Here is a 26,672-nt window from a genome sequence, read left to right on the forward strand (position 1 = left end):
ATAAAATTCAATACATAGATTTATGTACTGACCAAAGAAGTATTAAACAAAACATTTTTTTGGGGGGGGGGGGGGGGAGCAGCTGTGTGGACTGGAACACAGAAGGTTGCAGGTTCAGTTTCCATGGTCGGCAGAGTTGTCCCCCAATTGGACCCTTGAGCAAGACCCTTTAACCCAGTTGCTCCATGGACTGACTGACCCTACTATCTACTCCATGCCAGTTCCATGAGGTGGCCTCCTGCATTGCTTTTACAGCTGTTCTGAAGAAGTTCTCACATATGTCCTGAGCACTTGTTGGCCACTTTTCCTTCACTCTCTGGTCAAAACTATTTCTACTGTCTTCAGGTCAGGTGACCAGGTCATGTGGTGCGACACTATCGTTCTTGTTTGTAGGCAGTTTGGCGTGTCCAAACTTTTAACTGGTACTGTACTTCTTTTGGGGAATGCATCCGTATGCCTTTAAGCCAACCCAGACTGTTCACAAGACTTTCATTAAATGAATTTTGTTGGACGTTATCAGTTGAAATGACATGTCTGTTGAATAACAACATAATACCTAGTACTTAAATTCCTAACATCTTTTCTGTAGTCTTTCTTGATGTATATATTTTTCCTGTCTTTGGAAGAATTAAACTTAAATGAACTGGAGTAACTCACGTTATTTTCTTGCAGAGCATCTGGGGTCGTGTACACAGCCATCGATGTCGCCACTGGACAGGAGGTAACTCCATCCATCCATCTATCCATCCATCAATCCATCCATCGATTTTCTGTAGCCACTTGTCCTATTCAGGGTCTTGGAGGAGGTCATTGCATCTAACGGAACAAGCATCAGCGAGGACATATTGGCATCCTTGGTTATGATGTCGTTAGCGTTTATGTACTAAGCAGATATGCAGTATATTATCACTTACGTTTGACATTTGTTTGGCAGACAGACTTGCTCAAAGTGAGGTATGAGCGAGGCAGATAATACATAAGCAGCACACAGCTGTCAAGTAGTCAGAGCTGTTAACAGTCTCAGTGCTTCTATATATTATGTAAGACGGTATTTAACTGCAGCCACTGATCCTGAAGCAGACATTAGCACTGAATTGTAGAAATGCAAAAACCGGAAAATTGTGATTTTTGCTTTTGCCCGCTTGAGATTTTAGCTTGAATGTGTTCCGATTGCCTTGTGGGGAATGGATTAATAAATTCCAATTGAGTTTCAGCAGGCTTTACAAATAAAACGGAAAGTAAATTGAAAGGTGAAGCGTTACGATCTCCGGCGTGTAGCTGGGGCGCGCAGAAGCTTGGAGGGGTGAGGTTTTAGAGCGGGCGATGTCGGACAGGTTACTGCGGGTCAGTGCCGTCAGCGAGCCTCATGCTGCACATCACTGCTGCTCTTTGTCACTAAAATAACAGCTTTGCTATAGATGTCGCTAAACTGTCACTTTATTTAAGTGAAACTGATTCACTAATGCAGTGGCATACCGAATGATTATTTTTCGTAACATAATTGCAACACAATAACTTATTTTTTTGCAAAGATTTTTTTTACTGTATTTACTGTTTAGAGGGACGTTTTCTAGCAGATTAGCTAAGTAAACATTTTTTGTATGTGATAAGATATAATTTATTGATCCTGGGAGGAAATTCTTTAGCATACAGCAGCGAGGCACATAAAGTGGACATGTGCAAACGCTTAATGCAGAAACAAAGGGCAGACACAAACAAACCAAATTTAAACTAAGTGAAAACAGCATTCATATTAGTGCATAGTGCAAAACCAAGTGCAAGCAATGTACATAGTACATAATGCAAAAACAAAGTACAAACCATACTGTGCCTATTACTGAACAGTAAAAGGCTTTTTTACCACAGTCTGCAAAAGCCTTTCTCTTTTTAGAACCACTATCACCGCCTTAAGTTTAAAACAAAACCTGGAAAACATTAAAGTCTAAATGTGTGAATGTAGAATGTGGGAAGTTGGGAGTGGAGGGGTGAAGTATTCCTGTGTGTGTCTGCCACTTCCTGTTTTAGCATACGCACGAATTTAGCATACTTAGCATACACAAAAAAAATTTCCAAGGATGGGTTATGACTGAGTTCCTTTCTCCTACCTCTCTCTCCCTCTTTCTCTCCCTCTTGCTCTCTCTCTCACTCAGGTGGCAGTCAAGCAGATGAACCTGCAGCAGCAGCCCAAGAAGGAGCTGATCATCAACGAGATCCTGGTGATGAGGGAAAATAAGAACTCCAACATCGTCAACTACCTGGACAGGTTTGGCTCCTCAATCCCATCTCAAGCATGGACAGAAATGCCTATTTTCTGGGACATTAGCCTATCAGTAACTATGGTAACAAAAACATTCAAATAAACTAGGAAAGGTACCCTTTGAACGGCAGGAGGCATATGTTTTCAAGGTTTTTCATGGTAATAGTTCTTAATTTGGTTTACACCAGGGTCACTGGATTGGATTTCAGGTTGGGGATGTTGAATATATATTGGTTTTGTTCCAGTTTGTGTAACCTCAGTTCAGTTTATATAGTGTAGCTGATGTGTACTAACCCCTTTTAGGAACATCTGCTATTTTAATGCTTTCCAACGTGTGGTATTTTTTATTTTTTTGCTGTGATTCTTTGAGCTAATGAGAAACACCCCCCCCCCCTGCTACCTTCCGGATGACAGCAGTATCCTCACAGCAGTGTCTGCGTAAGTGACTGTCTGGATGTTTTAATCAGACCCCCTGCCCCCCGCCGCCTTTCTCGGTCAGCTATCTGGTGGGAGACGAGCTCTGGGTGGTGATGGAGTACCTGGCTGGGGGATCCTTGACTGACGTGGTAACCGAGACCTGTATGGATGAGGGCCAGATTGCTTCTGTCTGCCGAGAGGTGAGCGCCAATCATCTGCTCGTCATCCTGCCGCAGATCAGAAGGGAAATTATCCATCACATTTGGTGTTTTTCTGTATACTTCACATACCTGCCTGCATCTATTTTTTTTATGTGTGTTTTGCTAAATAGCCTCAAATTTCCCATTTGTTTTGTCTGCTCTCTCTGTAGTGTCTGCAGGCGCTGGAGTTCCTGCATTCCAACCAGGTCATCCACAGAGATATCAAGAGTGACAACATCCTTCTGGGCATGGATGGCTCTGTCAAACTGAGTAAGTCAGCATGCAGACTGCAGCTGTCCTTCTGCCACTTTGCTCGCATTCAGACCTCTTGTGTTTCTTTGTATTGCAGATATACATTTGCATTTATTTATTTATTTGATGCTTTCATCCAAAGCGACTTAAAGTAGAGGGTTAAAATTTACGCATCCTGCCTGGGATTTGAACCTTTGTGTTGTTAGCATGGCACTCTACTTGTAGAGCTACATGAGATTGTGTAATTAATTGCATGCCGCCCTTGTTAGCTTTCTGCATTGACGTTAGGCTCCTTTGTTACGCCAGTTCTCGGTATATCCCGAAGTGGTGTTTGTCTCAATCATTTGAGCGTGTCTCCATTCCCTCCCTGTGCAGCCGATTTCGGCTTCTGCGCCCAGATCACCCCCGAGCAGAACAAGCGCAGCACCATGGTGGGCACGCCCTACTGGATGGCGCCCGAGGTCGTCACCCGCAAGGCCTACGGCCCCAAGGTGGATATCTGGTCCCTGGGCATCATGGCCATTGAGATGGTGGAAGGGGAGCCGCCGTATCTCAACGAGAATCCTCTCAGGGTAGGTTCTCCTAGGCATCTGGAATGCTCCACTGAGCATGCACACAAAAGTACAAGTCACACTTGAATCGGCAGGTGGTGTTTAACAGTTTGTCATTGTTTTAATTGTGTACAATGAGATACTTACTGGGCGGCACGGTGGCACAGTGGTTAGTGCTGCTGCCTCACAGCAAGAAGTTCCTGGGTTCTGTCCCCGGGTCGGGTGTAGGACCTTCCCGTGTGGAGTTCGCTCGCTCTCCCCGTGTTTACGTGGGTTTCCGTCGGGGGCTCCGGTTTCCTCCCACAGTCCAAAAGTGTGCAGGATATGTTGATTGGCGGTTCTAAGTTGGCCCCGTCATTGTGTGAGCGGGTGCGCCCTTATGAAAATTCACTATGGTTTCCTATGGTCTTTATGCAGTAAGCATAGTTTTACTATGGTTCCTCATGGTACTTTGGTACTACCCATAGTACTACCATGGTTTGGAAAGACCATGGTAAAACAAAGACCATGGTTTATGACCAAGATTATACTAGGGTTTAACTGTAGCAAAACCATGATAAAACCATAGTTACCCAAAAAACAATAAAAAACGGCAAACCATTGTAAACCATGGTTATTTAATCATAGTAAAACCATGGTTAATTTTCGTAAGGGGCGCCCTTGCGCTGTGTTGGCGGCTGCCCAGGGTTGGTTCCCGCCTGCGCCCATTGTTCCCGGGATGGGCTCCGGTCCCCCCCGTCACCCCAGTTAGGATTAAGCAGTTATCTGATAGGTGGATGGAGATACTTACTCACAGGCATCCAGCAGACTGCCAGTTAGTAGCACATTAAAGAATAACAATAGCAGCATTAGACAATAAACAATGCAGACAAATGTGCAGAAAAGTAAATCACACTGAACAATAAATATCATGGAACTTTGTATCACAAAACCAATAGCGAATTTGTGGTGGTAATAAAGTGTTGAAATGCCGAGTACTCTGATCTGCAATGCATTTTATTTGATTTATTTTTACCAAGCAGTTGCTTTTTATGTCATATTATGCTGTATTTTATTTAGCTGATGGTAAAGTATTTCTGAATAGAAAACCCATTTTCACGTCACAGAATCTGCTAACGTATTCCTGACCGTGGTGCTGGTCGGGAGTGAATTCTCTTTCAGAATTAGTTGTGTCTGTAGAACAGTACCATAACTGAGATATGGTGAAAGTGTGTGATTTAATGATGAGGCAGGTGGCGTGTCAGGCATGTCACTCAGCATGTGACACGTATGACAGTGTGACAGACCACTCCCAATGGCCCAGAGGTGCTGGAAATCCAAAGTGTAGTTAACGCACTGAGCGGTGAATGAAAACTTCCTCTGGCACGAGTCCTGCTGTTTGATGAAGATAAACACTCTGATGTTGACAGATGTGTGGTTGTTTCTGGGACAACTGATCATTGAAGAGAAGGAATACACAAACAGGAGACGTGTGGCAAGAGATGCCAATGATGTTATTACGGATAGTTCAGTGCAGAAATGGGTGCTGTCCCTTTAAATAAACAAACTATAGAAATTGGAAGTGAAGCAGCTCATCCAACCAAAAAAAGGCCCCCTTCCTGCAGTAATCACCTGTTTTTTTACGGAGGGGGTGTCCTTCGATTCAGCTTCCAAGTGCCTTCTCTCTATGTGCCAGGTGATTACATCTGAAATGGGGACCAGCTGGGTGCCATCATCGGCAGAAATGTTGATGGGGCGGAAATTATTATTCAGATTATTAGCTTGTTCTTGTTGCTTCGGCGACGGCTTAAGCCAAGCATCTTTATTCATCTAGCTGGATATTTTACCAGAGCAGTTTTGACTAGTAGGTTCCCTCAAGGGCACAGGAGCTGAGCTTCTCTGGCAGCTAACAGACAGACTTCATAAACCGCTCGCATGTTTCCTCTGAATTATGGAAGCATCTAATCTCCTTGGCATTTAAACCCTCCCTGTGGAGCTGTCTTCTCAATGCCTTACACATATCCTAGAGAGTAAGACGTGAAACAGTCTGAAAGTGCACTAGGGATGCTGATATGTGCCGTCTTGATTCTTCCTTTGCAGTGGTTTCTTTTTGCACTAGTGGATGGTTTTTTTCTTGTTTATCTCTCTGAATCTTAGTTATGTCTCTCTTGATGTTTGTGTTGTGTCTCTGATGCGAGCTTCTAAGTCGTATTCATATGTCTCTTATCCCTGCAACTGTCTTGCACTTGTTATTGGTCAGTTGGTCAGTCCTAATTTGGCTCAGTTGGCTGCGGTACGCGTGTGAGTTTCAGCTTGTCCATGTCTCCATACAGGCCCTCTACCTGATTGCTACAAACGGGACGCCTGAACTCCAGAACCCCGAGCGACTCTCCACCGTCTTCAGGGAGTTCCTCAGTGAATGCCTGGAGATGGACGTAGACAGGAGAGGCTCTGCTAAGGAGCTTCTGCAGGTATCTCTGGTGTATTGTGTCGTCTGTATAATCAACTAGCAGTCTTTCTGCAAAAGGTTCATCTGATTCAGTGTTGGGTAAGTTATTCACAAAAGGTTTGGAAAGTACAAATCCAGACCAAGGTTTTGTTTCAACCGACAAGTTTAAAGAGTCACAGTCACAGAATACTCAGCTGGTTGAAACAAAACCTTGGCCTCGATTTGTACTTTCTGGACCTGAACTTTCCACCTCTGTAATGAATTACCTTTGTGAGTAACTTCCCCAACACTGTTAATATTGGTGTTGAAGTGGAAGGCGTAGTTTCCCCATTCAGAAATAATGTAAACAAGTGGTCTGGCAGTATTCAGCTCTCAGGATGATCCTAGTGATTCCAGTGCCCTGAAATTTCCTTTAAACCACAGCTACTTCCATACTGTAGAAATGTTACACTACTTGTTCAATGAACTGAGTGTTTTATTGATAGCAAAGCCAATCTGGTACTTTTCATGTGAAGTACAGCGGCAGGTTTTTGGGATGGCCTCTCAATCAGCCAATCACAGAGGGTCCCCAGGACTGGAGTTGAGAACCACTGCTTTATTATTGGCTGATTGAGAGGCCATCCCAAAAACCTGCACCCTCACCGGTCCGCCATGGATCAGGTTCCCCACTCCTGATCTAGAACAAAACCTGAGCACACAAGTAGCTTCAAGCCAAAGAAAAACACCAGCTGCAGCTTTTGAGCTCAGATCTCAGCCAGGGTGTAGCTGACGCAATGCTGCGAAAGCTTTGTCACCTTGTCACCGGTTTAATCCAAACTCTACAGTCATATCAGTCAGGAGCAGTGAAGGCTTGTCATCTGAGTTTGGTCCTCCATGCTGGATATATATGCATAATTACATCATTCTTGGAATATTAGAAAATAGTTAAAAAGAGTAAATTTTTTATTTTTTTTGAAAAGCTGATCATTTCATGTTCTTCTCCCTGACTGTTTTGGCGATGCAATTTTCCGTAATACTTTTGAATAGTATGTTCTCCAGTTATTTGCTTAAATCCGTGCATTATTTTGGAAAACCATGGGATGACGTGACTCTCCTAATTGCTCTTCCCCCAGCATCCGTTCCTGAAGTTAGCCAAACCTCTCTCTAGCTTGACGCCCCTGATCATAGCTGCGAAGGAGGCCATAAAGAACAGCGGCCGCTAAGGCTCGGCCGCCGGGGCGGGCCGTACGTGGGGAGCTCGCCTGAACACGCACCGGACTTCTTCATATCCCCTGACCGAGATTTGTCTGGTGTTGGCACGGTGCCCCGACAGGACACCGGCTCTCAGAGTCAGACAGAGAGTCGTGGGCGAACTCACGAAAAGGGAGGCTACCGTTTTGTGGAACTCCTGCATCTGCCCAGAGACTGGAAGGTCTGGCCACGGAGCCCAGCTTTTACAGAAGCCATCCGGACACACCGGGGGGGGGCAAAGCTGTTTGGGCTTGCTCCTCGTCTGGATTCGGAAAGAAAAGAGGCAGAGACGTGTCTGCCCGTATAAACTGTGACTTTCATTCTCTAGCCCATTCAGCCCTGGTTTTGGTTCCACTTTACCTCCTACGTCGGCCGGCAACATTAAATCTTATTCCAGCATGATCATGTGACCATTTTCCACAGTGTTATGGGTTAATTCGCATGGGAAAGTGGGAGGTCGTAGCTCTGCTGTGACTTCAGGGTGTTATTCCGATAAAAGGACGGTTTTCAATTACAGCTCCAGCCATCAGTACGTTGGTGATTTTATAGCATTTTGTGTCAAACTCCTAACATCTCTAAAACAAAATACCTTTACGCATCTAAGAGGAAGAGTTCCTGTTGATCTGTCTAAAAGACAAAAAAACTTTTTTTGTTCTGAAGAAAACATATTTAATCTACTGCAGGAATTCCAAATTATATCAAGCCATTTGTACCAACTAGGGAGAGAGACGTAAAGAAAACCCACGTTTTGTACGTACGCTAAGTGTATTCAGCTGTTGGTCTGTCAGATATTTATATACCTTATTAAAGGGGTGCTATTTTTACAGATTTCTTTTCTCAACTTAGGTTACGATTTTCTGTCTGGGTAGCTTCCTGTTGCAGACGTTAAGGTGGGACAGTCAAGATGTGTGTGTTTTAAAAAAATGTGACGAATTTACGGGTTGTGCCAGTGATCGTGTGTACCTGTTTGTGACTGTACCTGATATTGGAAACGTGCACCGGAGTCTCGTTTTAATTTTCATGTCTTAATTTCCTTCCGGGCCTTTCCGTAGATATTTCAATGGAACTAAACTGCAGTATTAGGAAAAAGAAAAAAAAACACCCTCAAGAACTGTGCAATTTAATGGTGAAGTAACGCATTGGTTAGCTATGGAATGCTATTGGTTCTTATGTCAAATTATTGATTTTTTTCCATCACTTCTTGTTTGAACTGGCTATAAATTTCAAGAAAAAAATTCACCGTCCAAAATACAGAATTTTTACAACTCATGGTGGCTGATGGTTCACGTCAGAAAAGATGAAGAACATTTTCCCGTTGATAGCCGGTGAGACGTCTGCCAGCTGCTCTTATGCAAGCTGCCTGTTTTAGACCAGCAGGGGGCAGGCTTGCAGGCACATAGATGCCTTACGGGTGGTCCGCCAGCAGGGAATCCTCTGCTCCCATCTCTCTGCTACCGCGCTCTGTCAGACACGCGCTAATGCTAGCCACTTGATGATGTGAAAATGGTATCCCCTTATCAAAATGCCCATTAAGCTACTCTCAAAAAGAAAGAGACTGTTCTGCAGTATATATTTTACAGATATACAGTATATATAAGCGAACAGGCTAACCGATATATATATATATATTTTGGTCCAGCTTAATACAGCGAAATGTCAGTCATGAAGTTTTACAAAGAATCCTGTTCCAGCCAATGTAGATAAAGCTGAGCTTCTATTAGTGTTTAATAAATTGTGGTACCCCAGGTTCTGTACTGTGATGCTGTATGTACCAGTTTGGTAATCAGCAGCTGCTATACTCCGGGCCCACAGAACAAGCTCTGGCCCTGCTCTGTGTCCCTGTTGTATTGTGAGATCGCCACCCATTTGAAGAAATGAGCACAAATGGCGCCCCCTCCTGGTGGAAGAAAAAAAATGTTCAATGTTCAGTTTCCCTCCAATGCTCCCTGTACATTCCCATTCCCAGGCAATATGTAAGTCTGTACGTGTGATGTGAAATTCCTCCTTAAATGTGTTTGAAGAAGAACAAAACCTTAAATTATTTGAAATATTAAAGCACTGCTGATCAGTCTCTTGTACCTTAAGCAGGTTTTTTTCCTTTTTTCTTTTTTTAAGAAAAATTACTAAATTGGAGTTTTCGATAGAAAAAGATATTTCTAATTGTGGTTGAAGCAATAGAGTTTTTGAATTAAGAATTGTGCATGGCTCTGTCTTGAGTGTAATACTGACAACAATCAATACTGCAGCTTGGAAATTGGACTGAAATAGAAAACAAAACACTCCACATAATCTTTGTTTTCAATAAACTTACTTTTCATTGCAAACTATTTCAGATGTTTTTGTCCATTCAAGATAATAACAAAGGTTAAATTACATTTTTTCCAGGATTAACCAAAAGAATGGAAAGTTAAACTGTACATTGGTTAATACATTGATTATTAGAAAAAAAAATGTTAAATGAAACCACTGTAAGTGTTATTTCAGTAAATAACTCCTTTATTATGTGCAATGATTTTAATAATTGCACATTGTGCAAAGTCTAGTGGGATGATATTATCAGATATTTGCTTTAAGAAATAAGTGTTTGTAGAAAGTGATACACCAAAGGGAAGGCCACCTGTTCACTGTTTCCCGCTACACTAAGACTGGAGATGGCAGGGCCGCGTCTGTGTATTACGGGCCAGTCCCTTCGGCCGGGTGTCGAGGAGGACCGGTGCAGCTGATTCGCTGTGTCACATGTCCGTCAGCTTGCTGGAGCTGACGACCCGCAGGCTGACGCTGCCCGGCATGTCCTCGTCTCTTTCAGCGCCTCTCTTTTTCAGCCTCAGCCTCTGTGCCTCTGATGAGTCCTTTAGGGAGGCAGCCAGGACCACCTGCCCCATAAACTGGTCTTTCACCAGATTGCTGTTCCATACCTAGTAAGTGCATATTCATTAAATGTACCGCATTACCCATGCAGAGTCGCTAAGATTATTTTACAGGCAGAGACATATGCAGCGAGAAACAGTTGGAACCTTTTTTGGGAAATGAACCAACTCGTTTTAAGGTTATTAAGAAACTATGCATTTTGGCCCCACTGCGGTGAATTGTCTGCTATAGATGTTTTAATTCCGGACTATCTTAAAAAAAAAAAAAGCCGGTCAAATTTACCATGTTAAAACAGACTCCAGACAGACAGACACACAGATAGACCCCAATACAGAAGCCAATACTTATGAAAGTGCTGTATGCTGTTTTATTATTAAATTATTGCCTTTAGTAGAAAGAAAAAATAGATACACTTCCTAGCAGAAATCTAGATGAATATAATCTGATTCTACTGTTATCTTCCATAACTGTAATCCTGTACAGCAGTGATTCTCACCCCAGACAACCTCCAAACAGTCTATATTTTTGCTTCCTCCCAGGTCCCAGCACACCTGAACCAAGCAGGTCTGCATTTACTCACACAATTCTGCTGTGCTGGATCATTAACATCACCTGCAGTTAATCTCACTTGTGATTAATCTGACTTGTGATTAATCTCACTTCTTCTTAATCTCACCTGCACTGTAATTGGCTTTGTGGGATTCCTCCTGTAAAATATGGCTCTGGTGTCAAAGACCGGCTCCAGTGTGTTGTTCTGGACTGTGGACCGAACCGAATCTCCATCACACTCTATAATTACATAGGGGTCCGCTCCTGCAGGGTGAATCAGAGAAACATCACTACTTTCCCCTCTGATTGGCACCCATGAGTTAACCATTGATAGAGAGTTACTGTAAAATCTGCAGTCTACAATGTATTGATATTTAAAATATGAACTATCTAATATTTAGTAAAATGACTCAAAGTTGTTTTAATGTTACATGTATGAGGCATAATGAGGCAGGAGTTTGGCCCTTCCTAATTGGTCATGCAGAATCATGCTAAAATACAAGCTTGATAAACTGCTTTAACAGTAGTATCATATGTAACAGTATTTTGATTAAACTAGCTAATCTCATGATAAATGTAAAAATTTATGATACGTAGAGATATACATTGATTACTCTGCTACATTTATGGGAATTTAGAGAAACCGATCAGCCTAACTGCATGTCTTTGGACTGCTGGAGCAAAGCATGAGAACCCAGAGAAAATCCCGCTGAGCAGGAGGATTCCCCACCGCCCCACGCTCACGCCTCCTCACCCCCGTCTCTGTCCTGCTCCTCCAGCCCCTCAGCTCCGTGGACGTAGATCTGTGTGAGCAGCCTGGGATACCCCTGGAGCCAGCCGCAGCATGTCATGGCTGGCTTGTCCAGTGCCAGTTCCCTGGGGACAGCAGCCATACACAGAACCACTTGCTTTAGTTTCATTTTACTTTTTTTCATACCTTATCCTTAATTATATAGGGTGGAAGCTGTGGATTCTCTGCATTCCCCAGGTGAGTGCAGGGACATTGCTAGTAATTCCCTGGTCTAGAACAGGTATATGAGTGTTCCTAGCTGAAGTGTAGGGAGGAACCCTATACCGTGGCCTTGAGTACCTGGATTGCTTTTATAAAATGACCAACTCTAATTATGGGTAAAAAAAATAGCCTTTCAAAGGAAAGGCTAAAGGATCAAAGGAAAACAAGCCTTAGTCATCACTAAGCAGTGAACGATTGATCTGTCATGCTGTCTTTGACATTGGAACACTGCATTTATGTGTACAGCCTTACAGCAGAGGTACTTTACCTGCAGCCAGAATAAGCATCCGTAAATATCCTTAGCATGAATTCTCCCAGAACCCCTGGCCTAAATGTCGAAGGAATGACAACATAACGGCCTTTGGGAAGAGTTTTCCTCATGAACACGGTGCGACTGTTTATGTAGGTGGAAGCTGCTACGCTCTGCTGGGTTATGATGTTGTGTATCCTGTACTCCCTGTTAAGCTCCACCTGAAAACAGACAGATAAGATTGATCCTTGTGGGAGTTTTACTTACACAAAAATGTTCTGAGTGCAGATTGAAAAATTATTGGTTCAGAGTGATAACCAATCAGATTGTAAAAGAGGCGGGGCAAGACATCTGATTGGTTGGTCCTGCCTCCTGTAGTTGCTTGGGGCCACCCCATCTACAGTCTGATTGGTTATCTCTCTGGACCAATCATTTTTCATTCTGCCCTCTGAACATTTTTGTGTAAATAAAACTCCTATGAGCGAGATGGATCATAAGGCCCCATTTAGTCATTAATCAATGTCCTTTTGAAGGACGTTTTACATTACTCATAACATTGAATATCTGTGGATTGCTTCTTTAGTCCAACCAAAATGTTGCATACTTCTTGTTAAAATCTGTTTTTCTGCCAGCAACACCAAATATGAATTAAGCATTTAAACTAAAGATTGTTGACAGCAGTTGTGCCCATAAAAGCAGCAAATACCTAAGAGCGTTAGTTCCCTTTTGCTAACAGGTTTGCTATAGTGAAGTTCACTTTCAAACAGCTCTCTAGTAGAGCTCTTGCTGCATTAAATAGTAAAACTACATGAATTGAAATATAGAATCAAGAGCAGAAGAAAAATACAACTTTAATCAATGCTCAGTTCTTTAATTGGATCATTAATTAGAAAGCTAATGAATGATAATTGTGAATTTCATCTTTTCACTAGGTTTCAGAAATTAAATGTATTGAGGCTCACTTGAAAATACCTAAAACAAATGTAAGTTTCTCATCTTGTTTTTAAAAAAGAAAACGAGGCAGTTTGGTGTTTTGTGAGGGCCAGGGCTTACTGCAGAGTTCACCTCATCCTGCCACGTACCTTAAAAACAGCAAAGCCAATGGTGAGATTGTCACCCTCGCCCGCCGGCCGGTGCACTTTCGTGTCTCTCTGCTGAAGGGATATCAGCACGTCATCTTCCTCTTTCACCACGTCAAAAATATACTGAAGCATAAAAGAAGATGGCCCATCAACTCCATGTATGCTACTGTGCTAAAGTCTTCGGCAGTCAAAATTACATTTAAATGATATTCATGTTGCTGCAAAACTATGATTTTGTGTCTGCCAAAGCGTGCTAGCTTAGCCATTATGTATGTGCAGAATGCAGAACAAGCAAGAAACTATGGAATATACCCATGTATTTGTTGATTTGTGTGTGTTACTTTTGTTTGCATATTTTCAAATGTTAAATATGCACTTACTAGACAGATAAAGAGCTTTAAATATTTTCTTTGACTAAGACTTTCAGACTCAGAATGAATAGAATCAGCGATGGCAACATATTCTGCACGATAGTTGTTGTCATGGTAGCATGAAGACCTGTGGGTTCTGGAGGAAGGTCTGCCGGTGGTTCATGCAGCCGCCGCAACGGTTCTTCAGGGCCTCCGCATGCCTGACCCAGCTGCCGAAGAGAACCACCTCGCTCCACGTTTTGTGGAAGCTCAGCAGGGAGGTGTTGATGAGGCGGCACATATCGACGTCGGAAAAGTGCGTACACCAGTCATCAAACTGCATCCTGCATGGAGGCCAAGGAAGCCTATTCTCTATTCTGCTCACCTTCTCTGTAAACTACACTCAGAAAAACTGGCTCAGTACCTCAATAAATGCAATTAAGATCACTTTGACATTATAAAAAATACTGCAACCAGCTTTTTATCTAGTTAAAATAAGTTAAATGTATTATGTTATTAAAAAAGCATTGACATGTCCTGTAGATTTACGTTTGTAAAACTGCATTCAGACTTTTATATACTGCATGATTTAGCAAAATACAGTCATTAACTAGATTACTAACTGCTCAAAACTCTGGGGCTGGTAGATATCAATATTATTCATCTACTTTTTTCACGACAGCCAGCTTAAGCATGACTACAATTTCAGCCTGAATTATAATTTAGGCCTTGTCAACTGTTACTCCCAGTATTGGCTCTAAACCCCCGCGACCCTGCAGGACAAGCGGGCGTGGAAAATGGATGGATGGAGAAACAATTTGGATGTGTTTCATAATGTTAAAACAGAAGGTGACAAGCAAGGAAAAGCACCGTACTGTCGCATGCAGAGACCGTTTACCAAAATTCCCCATCATCTGCTACTGTGATTCCCAGGGCCTCCCGGTCAGCTTCTCCTACCTTCCGCCACTCCTCTGAGCTGTAGAAGCAACAGAAAGTAATATCATGCTATTGAAACAGGAATTGGGAGTAATGAGACTTGGTAGAAATACACAGTACATTGCAAATGTCTTAGTCTAAGAAAAGTGTAAATGATTTTTATGTTGGAGTAAAACTATGATTTATTGTCTGTAAAAATGTGGTAGAGTAACCATATCAAGCCCTGTCCTGAAGTCAACCCAGTATATCAGTATTCCCATGTATCACACCTCGTATGGCTAGTCAATACCTGGTTAATTGGTACCTGGTTACCTGAATTAATTAATTAAGTGAGCTAGTTTTGAAATGTAACAAATCCACGGAATGGCTGTGGTGCCACAGAGAGGTTTGGGAACCAAAGCAGTGTTCTTCTAGCTATCCAACAAGATATCTGTAACTTTTTGGAGAACAGAAGAAATTCTTGTTACTTTTTATTGGTACTGTTAATTTGTAGCTATATGTTGTAATGTTAAATTATGATTTTTGTTCTGAGCAATCGTACACTTACTACGCAGATAAATAGTTTTAAACTTTTCTTTTGACTGCCTAGAACTTTTGCCCAGGTCTGTATTATCATATTCTGTCTCAGAGGAACTTGCCCTGCCTACCTGTCGCTCCATGGACCGTTCCATTCAGTCTTCCCCCACGGGTTCCTCAAGCGGATCATGGGAAGCTTCTCCGGCTTCAGACCGGCTTCCAGTAGGCCTTGTCTGAGCCGGGCCTTCCGGACGGCTGTCACAGAGTAGGCGTGGCCTTTCACCAAGCCGCTGGGCAAATGCATTTCCATCTCGTCTGGGGATGCCTGAGACAGACGACAGGGTCACCCGTGCTGCCGAGCCATTCAGCGAGCAGAGCGCATTTTCAGATGGATTTATGTGAAAAGTGCAGTGAGGGCTTTCAGAACTCAATTCCCCATAAGGCCCCTAAAGTTTACACTTTAAATACACTTATGAACGACCTTTGGGATCATTGGGGATTGTTGGAATCAAGTGTGTTGGCATCATTTTAATCTTCTGATTTTTAGCAAGAGTGCAAAAATTCTGTAATGGTCACTGAACTTTCAAGCATCATATAACAATGAAAACACATTTTGTTTGAAAATATGAATTCTTAAAAAGGGTATTATTTACAACTTACACTGTAAGTTAAATGGGAAAAAAAAACATTTCCCCCTATTCCCCTGAAATTTCTGCCCCACAAGAACATTGACCATCAGCATTTTAGACAGCATATTACTTATGAATCACATATAAACAAAATGTATATTAATGAACATAATACAAATATCTATCATTTTATAATAGCCAAAAAAAAATGATACATAAATGTAATGGCAGGATTTCATCTTCCCACTCAAACAAAATGGACGAATTATCCTCCATGGGGGGGCTCCTAGCCCTGTCGTTTTAGGGATCCCTGAATTGGGGGGGGGGCTCCCTGAATTGTTCATCCTCCTGGAACAGTCAGAAGGTCTGGAGCAACCAGCAGCTTTTGTATAATATAGAGAAGGTCCATTATGATATCCTGTAGCTCTCCTAGGGCTTTACAGTCTGATCTGCAGGAAGGATGGCTGAACATGCTGCTGATTAAGCTGCACCTGCCTTCATGAATAAAGCGCATGCACCTTAATGGAGCAGCTGATGATGCCGCCCCGCTCAAACACTTTGAGAAGGTCTTCAAAGAGCTTCACCCGGCCCGGCGTCTCGGTGGCGTACTTTCCCTTCTCGAGGTCGATGGACTCAGCCACCGCCCCGGTGAAATCCACAACGGCATCTGCCGCATTCCCGCCGTCTAGGGACTCGTAGCACAGTGACAGCCTGGGATGAACAAGCAGGAGCAGCAGATGATTTACATCATCGGGGATGTGGATGTAGATCATCGGGGATGTGGATTTACATAATCAGGGATGTGGATTTACATCATCAGCACTTGCTTTTAAGGCTTACAGATCTGAGATTAATAGCATATATGTCATGGAATTTTAACTCTGTTAACAGCATTTTTTCTCCAGCCTAATATTTAGTTATCCAACCATCCTTCTAGATACAAGGCATATTTATGTCATTTGTTAACAAGTCCATGTTTATGCTAAAAGGACCTAACGGTGTCAACGACAAAGTTGGACATTGATTGATTTGAATAAGAAAGCTCCAGAGCCATGCACAGCAGTGTGGCGATACTCTCTCCAGCTCACTTAGCGTAAGCCTTCTCCAGTAAGGCACTCCAGAACTCGTTACGTGTCTTGGAGTGGCAGTATATGAGCTCCCCGTTGATCGTCGGTAGACGGTCGTCAACGACGACATCCAGCCACGCTCCGAAGATCCAGAACTGGAAGTGAAAGATGCCAACGTAGTTCTCAGGGTGGCTGAGGTCCCACTCCTGCTCCTTCAAATTAGGAATTACCTGCGCAGAGGAGCTTCAATATTTCATGCTGCATTTCACAAGTTTCAGCTTTATTGCAAAGCTCTGTGGCTGCACAGCCAGAGGCCACAGTCTGAGGGAAAAAATGCTTGTAGTTTATTGACAGTTGGATGCTAGCATACACTGTATGAATATAAATACAGGAACTGGACTAACTTTCTCAAGGCTTTTTTCTGCAGTGCAGTTGCAGTTCGAGGAGACAAAAAAATACTGATGAATTTAATCACGTAACACACTTCTGGTGTCTGGAATGTTCTAGGTTTCTCTTGGAGTCGACATTCCATTGCAAATCACTTTTGGGTCAATGCTGTCAGACTAATTACATTTCCAGACAGGGTATGCTGCTAAATAAAGCAACTTGAGCCAATGTCAGCAAACAAAGTCTGCATACAACAGATCTTAATCATTTAGGGCTCGTTCTCCAGGTACTCAGTTACATGTTAATGTGATGTTCATAATTATTTCTTTGATTTTTAAGATGTTTTTACTGGTGATGGTTCAGTGCTTTGCTAATTGCAGAGTAATTAGCCTTCGTATCATTTGAATAAGAAACATTATACAACCATTATACACACATCTGGTGAACATAAAGCTAACAATATTAAATCTGTCAGGGTAAAGGACACCATTATTGTTAGAAAAGTCTACTGAGGGTTGTACTCATTTGTGTCCCTAAAAATCTTATCCCCAAAGGAAAAGATAACTATCATAGCTATCAGCAGATGAAATGATTGACTGACTAGCACAATGTATATCTTGAATAAGATAACTTGCAATAATTCAACTTAATTCCTTGGCATTTCCTTACCATTTCAGGTCCCTACTGAGGTCTGTGAATGCATTCAAAAATCTAAAAATGCTAAAAGTCTTGTATTTTTGTTTGGTTACTTATGGTTAAGGTTAGGGCTGGGTAGGGGTTAAGGTCGTCACATTGTGATTAGAGTTTTCCCCATAGAAATGAATATATATATTGATATGTTGGTTTTAACATTGATAGGGACCAAGCCCCCCACCCTCCAAAACACACACCCTACTCTCTCTTATGTCCCTACAGTCCAAACCCAAATATACGCCCTTGGGCTACAGCCTTTCTGCATAGGGTCTCGAACCACCTATGTTTATTTTAAACATAGATAAGCTAATTTTTATTTGTGCTAAAAGTGAGAAAACAGAAAGTCTTCACTGGCCATTTGTTGAGAACATAGTACTTACAGGTATGTTCACGCCATACAGGCTCTGTGGCTGTCAGACTTACCTTCTTACATAGGTCTGGTCGGAGAGCCAGGCAGGAGCAGGCTGCCACAAACCAGCAGTTTCCCAGTTTGCCCTGGTTAAGGTCATGGGCACTGATTCCCTCGACAAAGAGGCGAGGGTCGTCACAGATCTCCTGTGGTGAATGGGAGAAGGTGATCGCTAGAGAACCACAGGCCAGCATAGAACCACAGACTTAATACTTTAATAAACTCTCCTAAGAGAAGAGCACTCAACACAAATGCAAGGAGAATGTTGTAAAAATTTCCTCTAAAAGACCTTTTAAAAAATATTGGTCAAGAGGTATAAATACTTATGCAAATATAAAGCATTTTAGGCACTTTTTATAAGTACTGGTTATAAATTTCACTGTAAACATTTTTTACAAAGTGAAACTAAGTTCTTATGAAGTGTTTACTTCCAACTTGCAGAGGAACTTCAGTCGACTTGGGTCAAAGCTTTGTGCAAGGTGAGCATAGGTCAGGCTTTGTCTGGATGGTGAACATCTTTTAGCTGAATGCATGTCAGGTGGCTGCAGCAGCAAGCTGTCTCTTATAATCTGAACTTGTGTTACATTTACATAAGCAGTGCCTGAACGTCCAGGGCAATGAGACCCTCCTGTCTGGGGTCAAGTGAATCAGTCTGACACATACGGCAAGTATGACAGATCTCTGTGTCCCCCGAGAAGTGTTCTTCTCAATAGGTAATGAAGGCGAGGACTGGACAGATTTTTTTCTCGCCAGCAGGCCATAATCTGTCCTCTATAGTCACCACCAAACACGGTTATTGGCAGGACATTTTAAACATGAATTGCAGGGGAAGTCCATTAACCTTCCCGCAAAGTCAGTCCTTCGGGAAATGTGTGCCTCTTTTTCACTTAAGAAAGTCACCGATTTGCAAGGTTTAGCGTTCTAAGAGTATGACCTCATTGTGAAGTATTCAGATACTTATTTCCTAAGACCTTGTGACCTTGTTTGTATAAATACAAAGTACAAATCTTGATCCTTAATGGGGAAAAATGGAGAATCATAAAACTAAAAATAGATTAGTTTATTGTCAGGTGGGGGGACGGCATGAATGTTTTGATAGGGGGAGAAGTCAGGAGACTCTCTATCAGTTATTAATTATTAATAATATAAATAAAGGGTTTCTCCAGCTAACAGGGAGTCACAGGGAGGCAGTGTAATCTCAGGAGGGAAACCGCATTCCGTTCAAATCTTTCTTCTCTCGTATTCGTCATGATTGAGGTCCCTTGTTAGAGTTGAAATGTCTGTTTGATTATCTGTTCACTTAGCCCAAAATTTAATGGGGGGGGGGGGGCATGGGTGTGGTTAAAAGTTGTTGTGACAATGGCAAAAGATGTTCATGGAGGCTGGGGCGATAGCAAAGGCCTTCATCTGGTGGGGGTGACAGTAAAAATTGTTGATCAGTCTTTATTATTTTTTTTTTTGGGGGGGGGGGCATAGGCGCTCATTTGGGGGCCCAGGGCCCTCTCACCCCCCGCACTGACACTATGTGAATACACCCTTCCTTTGCTACCACAAACCTAAACTTGCCCACATATGCCATCCCACCTGACAACTCAAGTACTGGTGAATGACCTCTGTCTCTGTTGAGCGTATCTCATTATTTCAGAACAAGTATATATCCCTGAAAAGTGAAGGTGACTTAAAGGTGACATGCATCACATACACTCATAACCACAAACATCTAAAAGCAGACAGGGGTCTTCATTTTTAGAAGCACATCCGGTGTGGCTTTCATGACAGTCGAGCAGATCATCAACAATCTGAAGAGGCATCACCAAGATGTTGCTTATTTATAACTCTTCGTAAAAAAAAAACAAGCCACCAGAAATCTACCAAGGGATGCAGAGAGTGAACATATATCACAAAGGAACTTACTAACAAGGTCCTGTGTGAAATCCCACCATGTTTCAAAGTGAGTGTGTCACTTCTATTGTAATCATGCTGGTGAGGTATGATGTTCTGCGCACGACACGACACGATGCATCCTAGGGGTAACCCCACTCCTACGTTTCCTTCAAGTGCAGCAGTTAGCTTTCATCAGCCAGGCCTGGTACACATGCCAGGACTGAATTGTACACATCTGGGACAAATATTTTGCCTTTAGGAGGAAAATGACCAAGAAATCCAAGGTCAATCCTAGGTTAGAGTAGCTTAACCTTCATCCTGTGTTAGTTTTCTGTTCCAATCTCTTATATTAGACAGGTTGGTGCCGACCCGTGTCTTAAATCAGCCATAAAATACCCTCAAAACAATTATTTATCATCCAATTTGTTTCATACCTCTTGGTTGTTAGGCTTCCTTATCCATGAAAAGATTGGTTTTAATATTTTTGGTGTGGCTTTCTGGACCTTTCTTTTGACAAATTGCCTCTCGTTTTCAATAAAAAAAAATAATGGTAAAATAAACCTCAAGAGAATTATATAAATAAACTGAATTGGTCTTATCTTGCCTTACATGTATGGGCATGCCTTGCCTTGATTTTGCTTTAATTCATTTTGTTTAAATAGAGATTTCTGACAAAGTCAAAAAGCCTTGATGCAGTGCACAAATCTTATGTGGTGCTTTTATGCATTTTAAACTTAAAATGGGGTCGGTGCAGACCCCAACACCAGAGCTGTTATAATCTTGGCCATATTTTATATATAAATAGAGGTTCCTGACAAAGCCAAAAAGCCTTGATGCAGTACACAAATTTTATACATTTTAAACTTAAAAACAGGCCGGTGCCGACCCAAACACCACAGGAAGGTTAACCAGAGCAGAGAATAGAGTGTGATAGAAACAGGCAAAATAAATCAGGTAGAATTGTGTACAGAAACAGCAACTTATACACACAAGACTTTGGAGGGGGGGGGAGGGGGGGACATACTGTACTGTGCAGAAGTCTTAGGCAGTCCAAAGAAATGTTTAAAGCTGTTTATCTGGGTAGCAAGTGTACTTTGGCTTAGAACAAAAAACACAATTTAACATTAGAACATGTGCAAATTAAGAGTAACAATAAAAACCAGTAATAATTTTTTCTGTTTTCTAAAAAGTTACTGATATCTAGTTGGATGGCTAGATGAACACCACTTCAGTTCCCAAACCTCTCCTCAGGGGCACCTCAGCCGTTCCATGAGTTTGTCAAATTTCAGCAACAGCTCAATTAAATAATTAAATAAATTGGTTTAAAAAATCAGTGACAGATTGACTCGCTGTATGAGGTGCTAGTGGCCAAGTCAAAAAATACATGGCTGCACTGGACGGTCGCTGCAAATGCTGGGGTGATTTAGCAGAGGTTCTGAAATGGCTCAGCTGACACACTTTGACAGGCATAATATCATAGTTTTACACCAACACGAGGATAATCTAAACATCATTTTCTTTGCCTGCCTAAGACTTTTGCACAGTACTGTATATACATGTAAATATAATAACAATCTTATTTTGTACATAATAAAGGAAATTATTATTATTATTATTTCTTCACTGTGGTACTTCACCCTGCTTCACCTTTGGCCGCTTCCATTCGACACGCCCAGGGGGGGGTTTCCGGTAGAAGAGGGAGCTGTTTGTTGCTGGAAACTCTGGGTCCTCAAACAGCGTCTTCGCCTCCCTGCACTCCTGCTTCAGATCCACATACCGCTGGTTTCTGTACGGCGCGCAGGACGACCACATTCTTCAAACTGAGGCCTTCACCCTGAAAACATATTTCATATGTGAGATTGCCTTTCACATTTGTTTATATTTGTCAGTAGGATAAAAGGCTAATTTGTCATCACATAAGCTTCCAGGAAAATCAAAATAAAAAATACCCTGTGTATTATGAGGGAGACCAGCAGCGGTCAAATCTTACATGCAGTCCTAGGTAAGCTTCAGGTCCCCACAAAGATATGTGAATACAATCAAAAAACTTAAAAATGCTGAAAGTCTCGTATTTTATTTGGTTACTTATGGTTAAGGTTAGGGCTGGGTAGTGGTTAAGGTCGTCATGTTGGGATTAGAGTTTTCCCCAGAGAAATGAATGGAGAGTCCCCACAAAGATATAATTAGAAATCTGTGTGTGTGTGTGTGTGTGTGTGTGTGTGTGTGTGCGAGCGGGTTTACCTATCCTTATGGGGACACAATGTCCCCATAACGTGATAAATATCCGTTTTTTTTCCCCTTATGGGGACCGGTTTCCTGGTCCCCATAAGGGAAAACTCTATTTTATAAAAATCGGTGACTGCTATGAAAAAACTAAAAATGCAAAAACTCCTGTATTTTGTTAGGTTACTTATGGTTATGGTTAGGGCAGGGTGGGGGTTAAGGTTGTCATAGTTAGTGTTAGCATTTTTCCCATTGAAATGAATGAGCGGTCCCTATAAGGATATGTTTACCCTTCATGTGCGTGTGTGTGTGTGTGTGTGTGTGTGTGTGTGTGTGTGTTTGTGTGTGTGTGATATCCAATTAATAAGCTAGATGACTGCCGAAGCTGCAGGTGTTGTTTTCTGGTAAGTACTATTATTAATTCTGTGACAAAGACAGATTGCTGCATTTTCCTTTGTTAGAGAAGTGGCCTCCCAATCGATGACTGCAAAATGTGCTGTGGTGCAGCAGAAATGCCCTCCTCTGCAGATTTCCAAAACAAACCCAATGACTTAATGCCAGTGATTGCTGCTTTCTGAGCTGGGTCTGATTGATGCCTCACTAAGGATGTTTCATTACATTTCATTTTCTTTCTTTCACATTACCAAAACAATATACTCAAAAAAGCTTGATCTGTATTTTCATTCAGAACAATTGCACAGTAACAGGTTACTATGTATTAGGTCCTTATATGCATGTTTTTACAAACGATTTTGGCGGCTCACACTAAAGCCTCGTGTCTTACAGTGCACGTGTTAGGAATTTTACACACATTTTGAAGCTTGTGCTAGAATCCGAATAGTATAATAAAGTCCAAATGTGCATCCCTAGGCTAAAGCTTCCTGGCAGTGTAACAACTCCCTCATGATGTCATCATGCTGAGAGACCAACAGTATCGCCTCTGCTGATAATGAGAAGGTTTCCTGCTAAACTCAGACAGGCCACTGGCAGGCAGGCGTGTTTTACTTTTTAAACTTTTTGATCTATTTTAACTTTTGTGACTGAGTTAGTTTTATCGCTTGGAACTGAGTTCAGCGCTAAAGTCCCCTTTTGTTAAGTTATAGATGTTAGTGATATTTTTGGTCATTTATTAGTAAATAGAGCAGAAATAGCGTGACTGCACAACATTCCACATAAGTACTGTATTCGCAAACAAAAAAAGGATCTCTTGTTCTGTGAATCTGTTTCGTATTGCGAAAGTTCACAACACCAATTTGCTTGTTTGAAGTTAGTGTCAACTGAACCTGCACCCATTTAGGCATGTGTAGGCAAAAACAAAAAAAAATGTCTGATGTAATCTTCTTGATTTTTACTTTATTTGGCCCCTGACACTTTCCAGATTTAACGAAGATCCTTACGTCTTTATTCAGCGCTAACCCGAAAGTATTTCAAAAATATTTACACGCGTCAAGATATATGAGCTCAGGACCAGAAATCATTCAACACCCCAACAAAGCCTAATGAATGAGCTCATCTGGGGGAACAAGAAAATTCCTTGTGCCAAAAATATTAACTATACTGATATAATGTCTTTATTTTTTTTAAAAAAAAAGGTCACTTATTCAAAGTCTTTAAACCCACAAAGATAGTAAATAAATCATAACAAATAATCTTCTCTAGCTATCACTTATTAGGTTACCATACATTTTAAATATATTTGTGCATGTTTTAATGTCCATAATTATTTAATAGCATAAAGAGAGTAATTCTTTATGTACTCAAATTTTTCTAATGACATTGATGCTGTTGATTTTCGTAAGGAAATGTGTTCAGTGCTCAAATGCTGTTCTGTGTAATTCAGCAGGGAGAAAAGAAGTGTCATATTTTTGGTTTGTTAGTGAGTGTCAGAGTCCTGGCACAACGCTTAATGGTATCACTCTGTGTATGTGAAACAGAAGAACAATCTTAATGTTGTGCCTGTCCAGAGCAGCCCTCACAATGCAGATTAATTAAATCGCGACACATTTGACCTCACGATGCTGGACTGAACATGTCATCGAACCCAGCAGGCAAAAATGTACACTTGAACTAAGTGAAGCGTCTTCATTTCAGAATTGTGCAGAATGCTTTTTAACCCTTTAATTCATCCATATAGTGCATAGCTGCAGGTTTCAGGCAAAGAGACAGTGATGGCTGATAGAGTAATATTACAGGAGAATCATTCACATATATTTGAATATAATGAAAAGATTTTTAAATGTTTTTAATGTGAGATAAACACTAGTGGCAAAAAGTATAGAAATTTCCAATTTTTAGAGATTGCAGAATTTTATTTCAATTGATCCAGTTATTTATTTAATCATCAAATGTATGATATTTGTAAACACTTTTTAGTTGTTTATAAACATTATCGCCAGTATTCGTGTAATAATTTTTAAAGCACAATGCCCAAAATGTTAGGTGTTTCAACAATTTTGGCCACTGGTGTTTATGTGTGTGTGTGTGTGTGTGTGTGTGCGCGCACACATGTGCAAATATGCATTTAGACTGTAGAATTTGTTTTAAACTACTTTTAAAACAGTAAATCACCTGATCACCTGTTGCTGTACAATATAAAACAACTTCTTGGTTGTCATAATTATTTCCACATTTAAATCAGAGGGTTACTTACCACCTTTTGTAAAAATCTATTTTCTGGTCAGGTGAAGATCTCGCAGTGGCTGTGAGATGATGCCCCTTCTCTTTGCTGGGTATCTCTGGCTTAGACTGATCGGACAGCCCGAGTTCCTACGCAAGCAAGCCGAACCAGCCTCCTCAGTTTGCAAGAGCAGCTGAAGGACCTGCCTCAGATCGAGCTGTGGCTCAGGGAGCCTTCTGAAACAGAAAGGCCCTTGGGAAGCCCGTGAGTGTGCGAGCGTGAGTGTGCGAGCGTACAATGTATCTGGGGGGAGTGAGGGGGAGCTAACTGGCTGGTATTTTCCACTCCCCGTAAATGGCCCATGTTCCTAGCAGTGCTTTAATAAGGGAGCTCTTGGCAGGGCTCTTAAGGGCTTTGAGATACCAGTGGTCGGTCGCACTTTGAAACTTTGTGCCTTTGAAACCAGTGAAGCGTGGAGTGAAGCATAGGGTGCAGCAGCAAATGCAGTTTAATTTGTGTGGTACAGACACTGACACGACACCGGAACTTGTGCTGGGACTCAAAGCAGCCTCTTTTGGGTTTGCTCATATCCCTGATGGCTACAGAGACTCACTCCAATTCCCATAATCCCCTGGGGTGGGACCATACATCAGTAGAATTCCTGGAAAAATGATGCCCTCCTCACCCCCTTTACTCCCCACACAAGCTGCCTGCCCCCTCTCCAGCATTATTAACACCTTTTGTTTTGCAAATGAATCACAGTCACTCAGTCAGTCACCCCCCAGCCTGAAGTCACTTCTTCAGCTCAGGTCTGCACTAGAGAGTTTATCTAGCGGTGTGTTGTAAGGAATTGTATACATGCTTTGTATATTGCATATATATATAGATTTAGCACTTTTGTGGGCACACACATCCGGAGTAATTTGCAGTCTAACAAAAGGTTGAACTTTACACATTACATTGCATAACATTTTTGGCACCCCTCAAATTAACAATATTTCGTTTTTACTTTGTGACACATTTATAATGCATATATACCGCGCTAATGTCATGCCAGGGTCCTTTTACCGATATACGTAAATCAATTTATCTTATAGCTCTAACTTTTACAACTAAATATGGTTACACAGATTGTTGCAGACATCAACTGTATCTATTTATTATATCAAATATAACCGCTTAAATGTGACACGGAAACATACACACGCACGCAAAGTATTTTGTTGTACCATAATATATTTGGACCGCAATCTGTTTCTGAGTAATTAGCACTTTTGTGTGCTCATAACTGCCCATCCTGTTTCACAGGTACATCATGAATAATCCCATACATAACCGCACACACGTCCCGAGTAATTTACAGTCTTTTGTGTGCTCATAACTGCGCAATCTTTTTCGCACGTAGCGACGTCAGTGTTTACATGCAAATCGCATTGCATCTCATAACTGACGGACATAGTAATCAGTAGTCTCTTGTGTGCTTGGTCTTCATACGGTCTTTACACATTGCAAGTTGCAAGTTCCATCTTTTCTTCATTACCTATAAAAATGCTTTGTCTGTCGGCAGATTTATAATGCATATACAGTATCGCGCTAATGTCATGCCAGGGTAATTTTAACGACATACATTAATTAATTTGTCTTTTAGCCCTGATCGAACTTTAAAAGTGAAAAACAGATTAACACCGATTGTTACAGACATTAAGCAAATGCATGTATTTATTCTATCAAATACTTTCGGGAAACTGAAATCGCAATTGCCGAATCAAGAGAAATGGGGATTCCGTTGTATTTCATATTATGATATATTAACGCATGTACTTTACGATTCCTCAGGCCACGTTTCTGTGCAGACCCGAGGCTGA

General features: G+C 41.6%; 2 protein-coding genes across 5 annotated transcripts in view; one reads left to right on the top strand and one right to left on the bottom strand.

The window, feature by feature from the left end:
• LOC111859832 (serine/threonine-protein kinase PAK 3-like) overlaps nucleotides 1–9,662 on the top strand; it is a 35,812-nt gene extending 26,150 nt beyond the window's left edge. For all 3 annotated transcript variants that reach the window (XM_023842844.2, XM_023842843.2, XM_023842845.2), the window contains 7 exons: nucleotides 673–721; nucleotides 2,151–2,263; nucleotides 2,757–2,874; nucleotides 3,045–3,144; nucleotides 3,502–3,698; nucleotides 5,990–6,127; nucleotides 7,218–9,662. In XM_023842844.2, the coding sequence (XP_023698612.1) occupies nucleotides 673–721; nucleotides 2,151–2,263; nucleotides 2,757–2,874; nucleotides 3,045–3,144; nucleotides 3,502–3,698; nucleotides 5,990–6,127; nucleotides 7,218–7,307 (805 nt within the window). In that variant the 3' untranslated portion in view covers nucleotides 7,308–9,662. The remainder of the gene's footprint in view (nucleotides 1–672; nucleotides 722–2,150; nucleotides 2,264–2,756; nucleotides 2,875–3,044; nucleotides 3,145–3,501; nucleotides 3,699–5,989; nucleotides 6,128–7,217) is intronic.
• On the bottom strand, nucleotides 9,627–25,161 carry LOC111859831 (calpain-5-like). Of its 2 annotated transcripts, none has more exons than XM_072717519.1 (13): nucleotides 24,841–25,161; nucleotides 21,615–21,794; nucleotides 18,098–18,229; nucleotides 16,616–16,824; nucleotides 16,046–16,238; nucleotides 15,030–15,223; nucleotides 14,345–14,422; nucleotides 13,595–13,790; nucleotides 13,097–13,219; nucleotides 12,033–12,235; nucleotides 11,507–11,628; nucleotides 10,880–11,016; nucleotides 9,627–10,250 (listed from the first exon to the last, which is right to left on the bottom strand). In XM_072717519.1, the coding sequence occupies exons 2-13, from the start codon at nucleotides 21,777–21,779 to the stop codon at nucleotides 10,068–10,070; spliced, it is 1,935 nt and encodes a 644-aa protein (XP_072573620.1). In that variant the 5' UTR covers nucleotides 21,780–21,794; nucleotides 24,841–25,161; the 3' UTR covers nucleotides 9,627–10,067. The 2 variants fall into 2 exon arrangements, with proteins under 2 accessions (XP_072573620.1, XP_023698610.2); XM_023842842.2 differs by having other exon boundaries at nucleotides 21,615–21,801.
• Between the last annotated feature and the right edge of the window lie 1,511 nt (nucleotides 25,162–26,672).

The sequence above is a fragment of the Paramormyrops kingsleyae genome, chromosome 10, assembly GCF_048594095.1.
Source record: "Paramormyrops kingsleyae isolate MSU_618 chromosome 10, PKINGS_0.4, whole genome shotgun sequence".
NCBI lineage: Eukaryota > Metazoa > Chordata > Actinopteri > Osteoglossiformes > Mormyridae > Paramormyrops > Paramormyrops kingsleyae.

What these genes read in the sequence shown, in the direction of transcription:
- LOC111859831 (XM_072717519.1), bottom strand. Translation starts at nt 21,779, where the DNA reads ATGTGGTCGTCCTGCGCGCCGTACAGAAACCAGCGGTATGTGGATCTG. An exon ending in GACCAGACCTATGTAAGAAG is followed by an intron (nt 16,825 to 18,097) that starts GTAAGTCTGACA and finishes TCCTCTGCGCAG; the next exon opens with GTAATTCCTAATTTGAAGGA. An exon ending in GCAGATGATGGGGAATTTTG is followed by an intron (nt 13,791 to 14,344) that starts GTAAACGGTCTC and finishes GCCTCCATGCAG; the next exon opens with GATGCAGTTTGATGACTGGT.